The following is a 14,966-nucleotide window of genomic DNA, read 5'->3' as shown; positions in this document are numbered from 1 at the left end:
CTGCCGGGGAATAACTGTTCCAAGCTAGTCCTTCGCTTATTTGATATATATTCTTTTACTTACAAGCCAAACTAATTCATTAATTATTAATTATTAATTATAAATTAAAAAGTAAGAAACTAGCTTAATTTCTGATTTCTGATGAGTTTTTAAACATTATACATATCTGTCCTTTTTTCTTTATTTTTGTGTTAGAGATTACAGGAAATACATTTTCCTCCACTAAAAGATGTGAGATTTTTCGTTGCACTTTGAATTAAACGATGTTATTTTATTCCTGCAAAATAGTGCAGGAATCTGTAGAAAACACAGTACAAGGAAATGTTCTACTTGTAAATATTAATTTATCATTGAATTGATTATATAAAAGGATACATAAATAATATAACAAAAAAATAAATAAATATTATTATACGAATTGAGTTTGGCCAAACTTGGGAATTAATGTTTTTAATCTGGCCTATACCTGAGCACGATATAACTATAGTATCACGTTGGGCTAGACTTGAACAAAGTAATTACACATCAAGCCCGATTAAACTCAGCCCAGCCCCGCGAAGCCAATACAAGCTTGGGCTAGTAATTGTAAATTAAGGGGCAAAAATACACGAATGGCCTCTAAAATTTGTACTTACTTTCATTATAGCCTCTAAACTTCAAAATTCGAATACTATGACCCTCCAACTTTGCACTTTAATAACATAATGATCCAATTTACCATTAACCAAGTCAAAATGACCGATAAATATAAGAATTAAAGTTATTTAAAACTATATTTACATTGGAACTACCAATTTTCCAAATCACAAGTTTTGATGTCTCTCTAAACAACCATCTTCTCTCACCTCGAAACCAAAAAATTTAAGAATTAGAATTATTCAGAATATCATTTCTATCAGTTTTACAATAGAGAATTAACTACTATTGGAGTGATCATCTTAGTCAATGTTAAAATGGGGCATTATAGCAATAAAATTGTAAAGTTCAAGGGCCACAATATACTGTTTTGAAGTTCAAAAACCATAATGAAAGTAAAGGCAACGTTCAAAGGACATGGGTTTAACTTACCCATTATATTATTCTATTTATTAAACCAGTTATTACATCTCCATCAATCTATGATTTACGTTAACCAAAAAAACTGAGGCTTCAATAAGTGAATTATATGCATGATGTATTAGAGCCACTTAAGGTAAAGGATTCAATCAGAATTATTTCATATTTTATTATCAAAAAAAGATTTAACACTGAGATTATCAGATTTACACAACAGATACAATTTTGAATCAGATCTTAAAATTTCATTTCAATGCATTCTTCACCATGCATGTTGAATATAGATCTTAGAGTGCTGCTGACCTTTTAATGTGTAAATTAACTGCAACTTTACCAAGTCTAGTCATCATCTTCATTGTCACCTTGATTATTTGGTTGAGTATGCTTTTGAGCATTATACATGTCAGCAACCTGAAAACATGTACAAAAGACATTAAAGGCTCGTTATATTAGTTTGAAAAATGTAAGATATTATCTTCTATTTTAACATTATAGTGAAAATAAAAATTTATAAATATCAGCTCTTTCAAACCAAAAGGTAAAGAGGATCTTTCATGTATTAATTGAAACTTCTTAACATACTACACATAATGTAGAATACAATTGAAGAAACAGTTCTGTGATTGATTGCAGAAGACTATTAAATATATTTGTAGATTTCCACATCTTGCTTTTGAGAATTGTACACAACAATTGATGTTCTCAGTTAAATCTTGAAGCTAATAGGTACTGTATATTACCTGCTCTGATGATGTTGCCTGCTCCGGAGACTTATCCTCCCGGACCCGTATTAGACGCGGGAACCGAAGAGAAATTCCCTGAAACAAGCCAAGAAGCAGAAGAGAAAGAAAGATCAAAATGTGATCCAAAGCAACTTTTATTTCTATAAAATGTTGAAGAGCCTAATGATACATAACCTTAAGTGCAACATCTTGAGCAAATTGGACAATAGCAATTTCAACTTTGGGATTAAACAGCCACCAATTTGGGTTTTTTTGTTCCTTTAAATAAAGGTTACTAATAGCACTAAACATCAAACTTGGGGTATAGACATGCAACCTAGATTATCACAAAATCAAAAAGCACATGACAAGCAACAGCTCAATTCCCTCTACTTCATGATTTTGTAGTTACAAGGGTTAAGTGTGCATACGAGAGCCACAAGTGAGAACCACATTTGTTGAATGGCTGGCCGATGGTAAAATTACAAGGACAAAAGGAAATTCAGAAGACTAGTTTTTTGACAAACAATTTATTACAAGGACAATATCAGCGGGCTGTAGGTGCAAGCTCCAGTCCGCATGAAGCCCATGTTCTTTATCAAACAAAAGATCATCTAATTAAGGAGACGAAGTAAACCTTTTCTGAATTCACCAACCCGACTGCAGCACGGTGAACAGGACTAATGGTCAAGTCTGCAGCTTTCACCTCCCACACCTGCATTTTAATTGTCAATTATTAAATGGTAATTGTCTTATCACATCTGTCCACCCTTGCTTATCTCAAAAGGCTAGACAAATACAGCCCTTGCAGATATCAGACATCCGTACAGAGCACATTTGTCTTTTATTAATGGATGAAAATTAGTATCAAATATTACAGTGATGTTTAGGCATTAAATATTCAGCAACTAAAATGCTAGGAGCATAAAGCATATTATTCCTCAAATGCAGGCATTTCCCATAACTAAAGCTTTCTCTGGACATTTTTTATACAGTTATTTCAACTTCACAGCAACCAGCCAAAACACAAGGGAAATAATATTCTACCTTGGTGCAAAGATGTTATTGTTGCAGTTCAGCATTTAGCAGCAAAATTCAAATGTTAACATGTATCCACATAAATGCAGTCCATAAAAAGACAATCATTTCCTTACATGCCTTCTGAGAACTCAAGAATCAATAATTTTGGTGATCTATAGCAGACATTCAAAACTCAAGAACAAAGAAAGAAATTTTATCAATAAAATTACAAACTAAAAGCAAAAATGTACTACAAAAATAAAGAACCAAATGAGTGTTAATAGTAATTACCTCGCTGGGTTCAAACCAGACATCAGGTTCAGGTTTCTCTCCAAACCTATAATACGGCTGGAACCAAATGTGAAGTTAGAACTAAAGAAAATTAATTTCACAGTTACCATGAATAGGGGTAAGGACAAACCTTTGGTTTGGAAATCACTCTAGAACGAAGACTATTTGAACGTTCTTCAAGCATTTGCTCAGAAAATCCAGTGCCTTAAGAGAACAAAGGACAAGATCATCAATTATTAAAATAACCTGATAGCCATGAAACAGTTGCAAAACGGAAAAAATCATTCACCTATTTTACATATGCTTTGATACTCATCACTGTTGTTGTCGTAACAAGCAAGAAGGAAAGCACCATAGCAACCTGATATTAAAAAAAACGCCCATTAACAAATGAGTACCAACCACAAAGAAAGTTTGACATCTCAAGCAGAGACTTTGACCCAAGACCTAATTAAATTGAAACTTATCATACTATGTGGTTAAAAAAATGGGCAAATGGTTGCAAATGCATGGTTGCTTATTTAAACTAAAATAGTAGCTACCTGTACGTTTCCCACGACCATGGAAAGCAGCAATAGGTACAAGATCTAGCGAGTCTCCTATACTACAGAGTGCAGAGCATAACTCCATAGTTAATAACAATATCCTGCTATAATTTAAAACAAACTGAATAAGCTGCATTCCTTGCACCTTACTTTTCCATATAATCTTTCTTCAATTTTAGCCAGTTCAGTGATCTCTTTGAAGGCTCGTATGTAGCATCCTTATTTAATGTTTTGATGATCAAACCCTCGCAACTGCAAATGACCAGGGAAAGATGACAATTCTAAATGTTATTACTTCACACAAACTGGGATATTTAAAAAAAAAAAAAAAAAACTTGAAAATTTTGCTTATTTCTGACTAACTTCAGTTAAAATTGAAACTCGTCAGAATCAGATTAACAAACTTAAGTTCTGTCACATATTAATATGAATTGGGCCTTCAACTATCAGCTTAAGCTTTTAGTTCAATTGGTTCCATGACAAGTTCTAAACAGACAAGTCACAGTATTTTGTGCTATACAAGAAAGTCAAGTGTGTTCTCTATCTCAAAAGCAACCTTAAGCTGTTTGGTGCATGGTTGAACGAACCATATTCCAATTAGAAGATTTGATAAACATAAAAGTTATGATAGTTTTATCAAGAAAACTACAATAAAATTGACAGGAAGTGTGGTTTTGCATGCCAATCTGATAGGTCCTATTCAATAAAACAGATTAAAAAAAAAAAAAAAAACCTCCATAACATAAGACAAAACAAACCATATACATTCATTCAATAATGAGCTGTGGCGGATTTCACGCCCAAAAAACTTGAGATTCAAGTCAGAAACCAAAAGAAAAAATATATGCAAACCAGTAACAAACTCCAAATACAGCTATCAATAGGTTACTCAACATGTAGACGTCACACATCTTAAAATGTATATAAATTATAGCCAGTTGTCCAATTAAAAGCGCCAGAAGCATGTAACAATACCTTGCATCCACAGAAGCATCAAGGAACTTCTGAATTTCCTCAAGGTCATTTGATGTTATTGCTGTTGCAAACTGAAAAAGTCCAACTTCCTCCTCAAATGAATTGTAAAGACGCTGCAAAAAAAAGAAACATGAACCTTCACTTGTTCACTTATACCCACTAATGTTTTTGACCTCCATGCATTACTACATCCAATCAAACCCTTTTCTCAGCTAAAAAAATTTGCATATAAAAAAGTCATGTAACAAATTATGACCTAATGGCACCACATTCTTGTCTCAAGGCTTCATTCAAACATATCCATGACTCATATCCTGTACTGTCCAACAATTTTTATTGCCAAATAGCGCAAGAACTGCTATAAATGATTGAATTAAATGAGTGAATAAGGAAAAGAACTTACCTGTCTACGAAGCTCTAGCTGTTCTTGAAGAAGTGGTTCACCATCAAGATACAAGATATCAAAGGCAAATATGCAGACATTGACCTTGATATCACTCATTGCCACGTTCTTCCGCGGTCGAGTAGTAAGAATCTGCAGCATTTGTACAAATATTATCTCTACTCAAAAGAATCTAAATCGGTAGTCTAAATCATGTGATTGGTCAGGAAAAAAGAGGGTTGAAATCTATCTTCTACAACAATTCAAAAGGACGCAAACACAAGTACAGAGAGAATTAAGTTCTTATTTCTAACAAAAAGTACAAATTCTGAAACAGTACATTTTATGCAGCCAATGTGAAGACACAAAAGAAAGTTAATGTCAAGGGAAAAGTGAAATGCAATGACACGTAATAGGCAATAACCAACTCAAAGCATCACCTCTAACTTGATGCAAGTTTTGATTGAATTCGTACCTATCATGACTGAGCTGATTAGCTGACAAACTTCAACTTACTCATAATGAATTTAGACCAAACCAAACTCAAGTGTCCTATGAGAAAGATTGCCTTGAATTCTTTTCAATTAAACACGCAAAAAGTACAGTTCAAATTAGACAGGCTTATTTGCAGATTTAGCAATGAGCATCTTTACTACATATAAAATTCCACTGAGACATATCATTGGAACGTAGAACCTGAGACGTCTAAGAATTCATGTAAATAAAATGAAGGCATTACCCCCTGAAAATTTTAAAACATAGAATATATTGTACAACAGTACAGCGATGTTGAATCAACATGAGTTCAATATTGCTGCATTTCTCTGCAAACCTAATTCAAACTCAGCAAGTTCATGCAATGTCTATATACTAAAAATGTATGAAATGATTTCCTTGAGACCTTTTCTTCGCCCATTGAACTGTCAGCTGTTTGAATCAAGATTTATATATTTATCCAGAATCCTTTGAACTTTCCATCAACTAAGAGAGAAAGCTTACTAAATTTTGGATTGGTCAATTACTCAAATAAATAAAAAGGCTAATTTTCCGTAACCATTTTGCAAGAGATGATAACAAAACTATCCTTGGAACATTATTTATCAGCTTAAACTTTTGGGTTGAATGGTTTCTTGGCATGGTACTAAAGCCTCATAGACCAAGGGGTCTACAGCTTGAATCTAGACAGCCCTAATTTATTAATGAAGTTCCAGCACAAGGTAGAGTGCGCATATGAGTCATTGCTTGTATTGTACACACTTCAAGCCCTAAGGAGCATTCATGTGCAGGAGTGTATTAGAGATAATAAACACTATCATTGGAACATAATACATCAACTTAACTTTTGGGACGGTACCTTGACATATTCAAGTTTAACATATTGGACTACTCTCTTCCTATCTTATGATATGTCAGCCTTTGTAAATTCACAGGAGTATCTCAAGCACCTATGTACCATTTTGAGGGGAGGTAACATGGTAGAATCTCTTTTAATATAAGGTGGAACCAGGTTCTCTTTAGCAACTAGATGAGCAGCCCACAATAAGCAACACGCAATGAAGTTGAGCATCTTCTTAAAGGAGGTAGGAAAGCTCTTATTTTGCAAAATTAATAGTTATACAGAAATCTGCTTCAGTAACCCAAAGTCTTGGCTTCCACAAACTTTTAAAAGTTCATTTCATCCTTCAGTTTTATTTTATTTTATTGTTCCTATTTCACAGCTAAAATGGGTATGCCTTGCAAAAACCTATTTTACCTCTTGCCAAACAACACATAATCATCATATGCTGATTTATCTTTCTCATCAACAAGAACAGAAATTTAGAAAATAAAAGATGAAAACCTTATGCTGCTTCTGTAGCTGTTCTGCCTACAAGATTTTTGTACTTGTAAAGTAGAACCACTCACCTACTGAAAATACTGCATCAAATGTAGGATGGCCAGTTCATTTTCTAGGAACAAGAAAAGTTAATATTTATGACTTCTCCACCATATATAGATTGCTTCCTTGACATAGTTTCAATCAATGAACAAAAAGATCTTTAAAAATAACGCCCTTCTTTCTGTCACAAACTTTTCATGTAGCCTATATCCACAACCATCCCAATTTAGGTTAAGATCGTTAACAAAAAAAAAAATATTACAATTTTTTCTTTAATTTCAATCAATGAACAAAAGGATTTCTAAACATAAAGTCATTCTTCCTTTGCAAATTTTTAGCATAGCACCACAACCTGCCAAATTAGGTTAAAAACATGATCAGACAATTCTTATAGTTTCTTTGACCATTTAGTATTTTTATTTTCTAGCTCTCCTGTTTTTTTAAATATCTGTTAACTATACAACAACAACAAAGCCTTAGTCCCGAAATGATTCGGGATCGGCTAACATGAACCATTATATAAAACCGTGAAATCAAGTCGTGTCAGCGACACAAATTCGCTCCCTCCACTCCGTCCTATCCACTACCATATTTTCCTCAATTCCCAGTAAACACATATCACTCTCGATCACCCTCCTCCAAGTTTGCTTAGGTCTTCCCCTACCCCTCACCACTACATCCCTTTGCCACTCTTCGGTCCTCCTAACCGGCGCATCAAGCGCTCTATGTCTCACATGGCCAAACCACCTTAGTCGGTTTTCTCTCATTTTATTCTCAATAGATGTAACCCCTACTTTTGTCCTAATTATTTCATTACTCACCCGATCCTTTCTCGTATGACCACACATCCATCTCAACATACGCATCTCCGCCACGGACATCTTATGGATGTGACAGTGTTTCTCCGCCACCGACATCTATTAGGCATGCCGGGGTCACAAAGGAAATCCGAAGCCTGAACAACTCTCCCATCTAGGGTGATTGTCCCTGCCTCCCTACTCCTATGGCCGCTAAACTTACACTCTAAATATTCTGTCTTACTTCGGCTCAACTTAAAGCCTCTAGATTCTAGAGTTTGTCTCCATAGTTTGTCTCCATCCCTGTTAACTATAGTATTCTAGTTATCCTTGATACCTATCCACATAGTCGTCATCTCTCCATTTCACAAACTTATCACTATGCTAACCTGAATAATGCTATATTAGTATATTAAATGGTCTACTTGTGTTTTGTTTTGTTTGTCTTTGATTTCAACCCTACAATATCAAAGGATTTTAAAGGAAATGACAAAAAGCTATTTCACAAATCGTCATTTGCAAGGAACTAAAGAAAAACTATGCATATTGATCATAAAAGGCTCGAGCAACTGTAATCTGTAAAACTAATAATGAAAAAACTAAGCAGATCACCTGGAAGGGAAGAATTCTTTTTTCATCTCGGTTATAAGCAACTATTTCACAGTCCAAAACAAACGATTTTACAGAAGACCTCTTTAATCTGCACTTGAAAAGTATGCATTAGCAACTACCAAGTAGAAAAAATTATTAGCAAACTGTAGAACATTTATTAGCCACACATCAATAATTAATGCAATTTACAGAGGTCAACTTAAGATAAGCAAGCAGAAAATGCATATGGGACATGATAAAATATTACACTGCAAATCACTGTAATTCAAAACTAAATTAAGGTGAGTAAAATATTTCCAGGTATAGGCTAGTCCTTTCCCTAGCACAAAAATTATAAAAAGATTTGTTGATCAGCATTTGATATACATGAACATAACTTCACACCAGCAATGCAGATGTACTGTTCAAGCAAGATTTGATGAGAGGAAATAATACCATACAGAGGATGAGAAGAATGATTCGATGAGGGGAAGCTAATATAACTATTCATATAGATGTCTATCTGTATCTAATAGATCAACTCTTTCCCTAGCTAATACCATACTTGTTAACTTCTAGTTCCTTGTCACGTTACAATTTAGACTACCTTTCTGTTTGTCACAACCCCCTTAAGATGTCTCAAACTTAAACAGCGATATCATGCAAGAACTTCAAGTCTTCCGTGATATATGAGCATACCTTGTAATTGCAGCAACAACATCAGGATATTTTGAAGTATTACGCTCAGCATTTCGGCTGTATATCTCAACTGAACCATTCTCCAAATAATGTATCTGCCACATAAAACTAGATTTGTTGAAACCATAGTGATGATGATAACACCATTAACATAGAACAAATAGAAAACGCTGACATCAAAGCATGAAACTGGAAAGAAAGTAATTAGTTTGTATCACCTGAGCACGTTCTCCATCATACTTGTATTCGCAGGTGAATTCTGCATTTTGGAACTTTTCCACTATGTCAGAAACCTTGTTGGTTGCCTTTGCAAGCATAGGTCCAATAGGAACACCAGGTGTAAAGGCACATGTCTTGGGAAGATTCCATACACCATCAGCGAGAAGAGCTGGGACTATTATGTCATATACAGGAAGTACAGAGTATACTTGTTTAACAATTTTTGCAGCCTGTCATGGAGGAAAAGTGCACAGTGATAATAACACCAACTGAAAAGACTTTCATATACATTGATGATCTTTCAACTGATGAAAGTACTTCCCCATTAAATTCCAGTAACTACTCAAAGAAGCAGCTTAATAGCTACATCCACCACAGCAAATTGACTGAGAGGCAAATATCATTATACATGAATAAAGCAAATATCATTATACATGAATACAGCAGGGTCCAATTCATATCATGTAATTTTTTTTTTTTTTTGGTGCTTTCTTGAAGCCAGTTATGATGAACATAATTAGTAATTTAGTATAGTATTCAGATTGCAACTATGTGCAAGACATTGCCATGATCAAAACCCAAACACGAACTTCAAACAAAAAGGAGTTTCAATAATGATTGACAGTATCGATAGAAAACTACAAGATCATGCTCCATTATGATCTTGTTCTAAAAACAGCCTGCCTCAAAGGAAATAGAAGAGATACAGTGCAGTAGTCTTTTTATATATACAAACCAACTCACCTCTTCTAGAGGAGACTGAATATCTGACGGTGTAGCGCTGTGTTTTTCAGCATAAACAGTAGCTTGTCCCAATGCAGCCAAAAGAGTCTTTCCTGCCAAATTGAGACGCAACTTTCCCTGTAAAATGAATCCAAATGATAATTAAAGTAAGATAAAGAGAAGAAAGAAATAATCTTTAATAAAATGACAAAATAACAACCTGAAGTAGACGGATTAGATATAGGGGTTCACAGTCAGTGGCAGCAACCAGAAGAGCCTTGATATGGTTCTTCTTCTTATCTTGACTATCTTTCCCAGATTCCTATCATGATTGAACAGGAAATAAAATTATGTAGTTACTTAATTCATAACATACCACCCTGTAACTCATGCACTCTTTTTTGCACATTAACCCCTCCAACTGACCTCAGTTGTGTTTGGACTTTGGAGTCCTTGTAAACGATAATTAAATGAGATTGTGCAACCGTGTTAATATTTAATGAGACCATAGGCAGAAATATGAAAAAACTTAAAAATTTAAAACAAAGAAGACCAGGCTTTTCTTTTCCAGCCTATGCTCTAGAATCTAGATTAACCAAAAAAAAAAAAAAAAAGTATTTCAAACAGACTTCATTGTCTATACTATATACCAAGTCAAAGCTAACAGACATTCACTTGCTGTTTCCCACAGAAACAGTGATTGAAAGAGATAAGACATTTTATAAGAAAAGCATGGAGTTGATTACATCAAATGAAGGGAAAAAAACAGAAACCAGATAATTAAGTATTCTGACTATTTTGCAACGTTTCAACAGCCACTTTTTAGTAACCTAAATTGTCATCTAAATTAAAATTACAGCACCACATAAATGCCATATCATATTCCTGGACTATTAACATCATAATAGCATCAATATCATTCAACTGATATGGCTAGAATTTCAGATATGTAAGTAACGATTGACTGCAATTATGAGTCAAATTTTGGAAATTTACAAATGAGATAAGAGCAGCCTTCAACGAATGATTTCTTTCAAATTTAGAAAAATTAATCTGCCAAACCATAATTTATCAACTTCAACGAGACATACGCACAGTTACTGATAGTTAGTTCATCAAAACTGCATAGCCCCACATTAAATATGACATAAGAAAACACGTTTTTGACCATCAGTTGCCCAAAATAGAACAATAGCAACTCATTCTACATAAACAAAGTTGAGCTATTCCACTACCGTTCGTGAAAAACTAGTATTCCAGTACAGAGAGAGAGAACTACAAAAATCACTAGCTCAGTATCATAAACTAATTTGGAGGAAAAATGTACCTTGGCAATCAACCGAAATGTATTGAAAACTTTGGAAACTGTTAGAGGGTCAGGTTTGCGCATCATAGATTGTGATGAACGGCTTGCTTGAGCAACAAGTCCTAAATCTCCTGTTTTCTGCAAAAAGTACACTTAATTGAGCTTGAATGACAATCAAAACCTAAATCAGAGAATTAAGGATAACAAAACTAAATGGTAAGATTTCAAAAATGTAAGCGTTACAAAATTGATATGTCTGTACAACTTTTAGCAAGTTGCTTAGAGAGAAATCTTGAGCATGGTACATTTGTTATCTCAGACGCATGGGCATCCTTTTCTCTCCCTACCCACAGCAAAGTAATGCCTCAAATAGAATCTAATAAGGTCTGCAGATCAGCAAGCTCTGCGTTATCCTTTTTTCTGAGAAAACTATATATTACAACTCATAGAAAGCTTCTTTATTTACCCATGTTCCATCCCATATCAGTACTTGTTTGTTGCTTAGCTAAAATAACTCCTTTAGCATCATTATCTGCCAATCGCATTCAGTTTCAAATGCTACCTAAGTTTAAATTACAAGGAGTACAATAAATAGGCGATCTATAAGACTACAATAATATTAGCGCCCACAAAAATTTGAAAAGGCAGAAAACGCGAAGAAACAAGCACCTCATATTCCTTCTACAATAAATCCCACGCAGATATTGTAAATCATTAATTTTTTACTTGCTTCTAAATTCAAAAAATAAAAAAGCAAGCACCTCATATTCCTTCTTGACTTGCTTCTCAGTCCTCCCAAACGCCTCCCCTAGTGCCTTAATAATCATTGCTTCTCCAATCCCCAGCTCCACTCCTTCATGAGCAGGCGCAACCCTGTTCGCCAACAGATAAACCAGCGCCAGCAAATCGTCAGGCGTAGTATCCATCACGGTTCTCAACATATTACAAGCCACATTAGTGATCAAAATCCTTCCACTCTCTTCTTCAATCGACTCAAACGCGGAACAAACAAATATAAATGGCACCTTCTCGCCCTTCCCCCAAGACACCATATTTTTGGGTTTAAAATCCCCCGGGCTTTTCTTCAATTCTTTAATCTTGATCTTTAACTCTCCAATATCAATACGCTGTTTCTTAGCATTGTTAACCTTCTCTTCCCCCAATTTAACAACTGACAAATTAGGGTTTTCCGGTACAGGGTTCTCGGCTTTAATCGCCATTTCTTCGTCCAATTCTTGAGTTTCAACCCGAGCTGGTTTTGAGTCAGTGGTGGGGAGTTCCTCCACAGGTCCGGAAGAAGTGAGGGTTTTAGCAGGGTTTTGGGAATCCGGAGTTTTGCGTTTCTTGGGTGAGGACTGAACCTGCGATTGGGATTTGGACTGAGATTTTTTCTTGTCAGCAGCGGCAGCGGCACGTGCGCCGGCCATAAGAGTGGCGAAGGCGGAGGGGGGTTTGGACATTGTAGATTTTGGATGGAAGTCTATCCAGAGAGAATGGGGATTAGGTATAAATGATGATTTAGGAAAGGGGAAAGAGACAAGAAGAGAAGAAATAGAAATGTAACGATGAGGAGGTGAAATCAATCGGACAGGAGAGCATGAACGGAGAGTGAGCATCAAGTAGACTGCAAGAAATGGAAAGGGGAGGCGAGAGAGATAGATAGACCGCTGAAGCTGCAAGTAGTAATGTGAAAAATGGCGGGAGATTGGCGCGGATTTCTCTGGTTTTCTCTTCTTCTTTTTTTTTCCTTTATATTGTAATTTTTACAAAAAAAAAAAAATAAATAAATAAAACAAAATGTCAAAGCTTTTTTTTTTTTCTTTTTGGTAAAATTAGAGGTTGGAGTCACTTTAACTAGTTTCACTAGTCAAACATCTAATAGTTTGTGTTTGGTCAATAGATGTTTAAGACAGAATATTGGATCCAAAAATATAATTTTGAAAAAGTTCATTTTATGATTTTTTCAATTAGCTTATTGCTCCATCCTTTTTAAATGATATTTTTATCTCTAATTATTGAAGGAAAATAGGCAAACGTTTGGCATCGAAAATATAAAATTTTTACCTATTTCCTTTTCCCAAGATCTGTTAATCGTTATTTCATATAAAGAGGGTTTAAATATAAATACCTTTACGACGATCAATCTACTGTTGCAAACGAAGTGCCCACAACTTCAAAAGAGATGGAATCTGTCAACCAATCTGCCCCTACTCGAACAGACCTTTTAGACCACCGAATGACAATCCTAACGGTGAAAACAATGAAAAATGTGTCTAGAAGCTCTTGTCCAAAAATCGTGACGATCCGACGGTTCAATCTCCGGGAATCCGCGAAATCGTGAACTGAGCCGATGTGGGAAGAGCAAAACGAATTTCTCCTTTTGTATGTCTTTTCTACTTTCATGAACATAACAAAACATATAAGTAAACGATTAGAACTCAACCAAGTAATAGCAATCAAGATAGATTGCTTCTAATTAATCAACACAAGATCAAGGAGAAAGAGGAAGATATAAAATCAATCGAATGGAAGCAATCTGTGGAATTCTGTCCTCTACTGTAGGGGTCGAAAATCTCAGTCTGCGAGAGAGACTAGGGTTGGCCGAAATTTCCAATGGGAGGGGTATATATAACCTCTTGTATCTAAACCCTAGTTAGATAGAATTAGGTTACCTATTAAGAGTTATATTCGGAATAATACTCTTGTTATTATTATCTATAATTATATCTAAATATATAAAGATAATATTAACTTATTTAATAGGATAATAATTAGAAGCAATTTAATCTCAATAAACCTTCTAACTTAATTATCCTATAATTAATTTAATCCACAATTATAATCTAATTAAAATTGTCAAAATTAAATTAATTCCAATATGTGTCCCTACACATCAAATTTCGCCCCCCTCCTTCATTTGGGCCTTAGTGGACTAAGTTGGGCTTCCATCAATTAATTAACATACATTCCTTTTTTGGGTTCCAAGTCTTATGTGTGGCCCATTAGGTTCTTATTGCTTCTAGCCGTATACAACCATTAAATTAATTTCTCAAAATTACATTCAATCTTTGTATAACGGAATGAGTGCACGAACTGTGATTGGCAGATCCGAAACATTCCCCCAGAGCTATAAGAAGACAGGTTGATTCCGTCGTTGACCTTTCCGTATTAGTTATAGTATAATTCGATCCTTTATCAACTACATCCTTGAATAGAATCTTATGACTATGGATTATGTCAAGTCACATATAGCGAGACGTTCGTTTTACTTATACAGACCGAGTTAACTCCAATTGGATAGGTTAAGTGAAATCTCTATTTCAAGTCTTAAGCTATCACCTTGCAAGGATTTAGAGTCAAGTCTTCCACAAGCGATCCTTGGACGTATCTCTCATTTATCAGGAGTGACAAATGCTCAATCCAATGTTAACTACCATGCAATTACTTCCTGTGATACCCAACGTCTACCGTACACACCCTAGAGTCATCCCTATTATGGATCGTGTTACAACAGGATCAAAGCATCACATTCCATAATCCAGAATCACTAATTAACATTCCTTTGAGCCTTATGATTACTTATACCTATTAATACCAATGTGATGAACATGTGACAATGATAAATCTACTCATCCTGTTATCTCAAATCGGGTCCTCAATCCTAATGAACTCTTTCACTGGATTCATGTAACTGTCCAGATATCTGCATATCTGAAGCTTGTGAGATCAGCTCTCTGTCTCGACAAAAAACATTGTTACAT

The 14,966-nt window shown here is 34.9% G+C and overlaps 1 protein-coding gene across 1 annotated transcript; it reads right to left on the bottom strand.

Annotated features, from left to right (window-relative positions):
* Positions 1–1,153: 1,153 nt before the first annotated feature.
* On the bottom strand, positions 1,154–12,933 carry LOC136223404 (DNA ligase 1-like). The gene is made up of 17 exons (XM_066011368.1): positions 11,967–12,933; positions 11,227–11,343; positions 10,120–10,221; positions 9,921–10,037; positions 9,176–9,406; positions 8,958–9,052; positions 8,280–8,367; positions 5,013–5,144; positions 4,610–4,722; positions 3,785–3,886; positions 3,632–3,693; positions 3,379–3,450; positions 3,220–3,293; positions 3,090–3,146; positions 2,416–2,493; positions 1,797–1,874; positions 1,154–1,467 (listed from the first exon to the last, which is right to left on the bottom strand). The coding sequence occupies exons 1-17, from the start codon at positions 12,819–12,821 to the stop codon at positions 1,396–1,398; spliced, it is 2,445 nt and encodes an 814-aa protein (XP_065867440.1). The 5' UTR covers positions 12,822–12,933; the 3' UTR covers positions 1,154–1,395.
* Positions 12,934–14,966: the final 2,033 nt, after the last annotated feature.

This window comes from Euphorbia lathyris, chromosome 3 (genome assembly GCF_963576675.1).
Source record: "Euphorbia lathyris chromosome 3, ddEupLath1.1, whole genome shotgun sequence".
NCBI lineage: Eukaryota > Viridiplantae > Streptophyta > Magnoliopsida > Malpighiales > Euphorbiaceae > Euphorbia > Euphorbia lathyris.
Note: the sequence above shows the minus strand (reverse complement) of the source record. Positions and strands in the feature narration are given on the sequence as shown.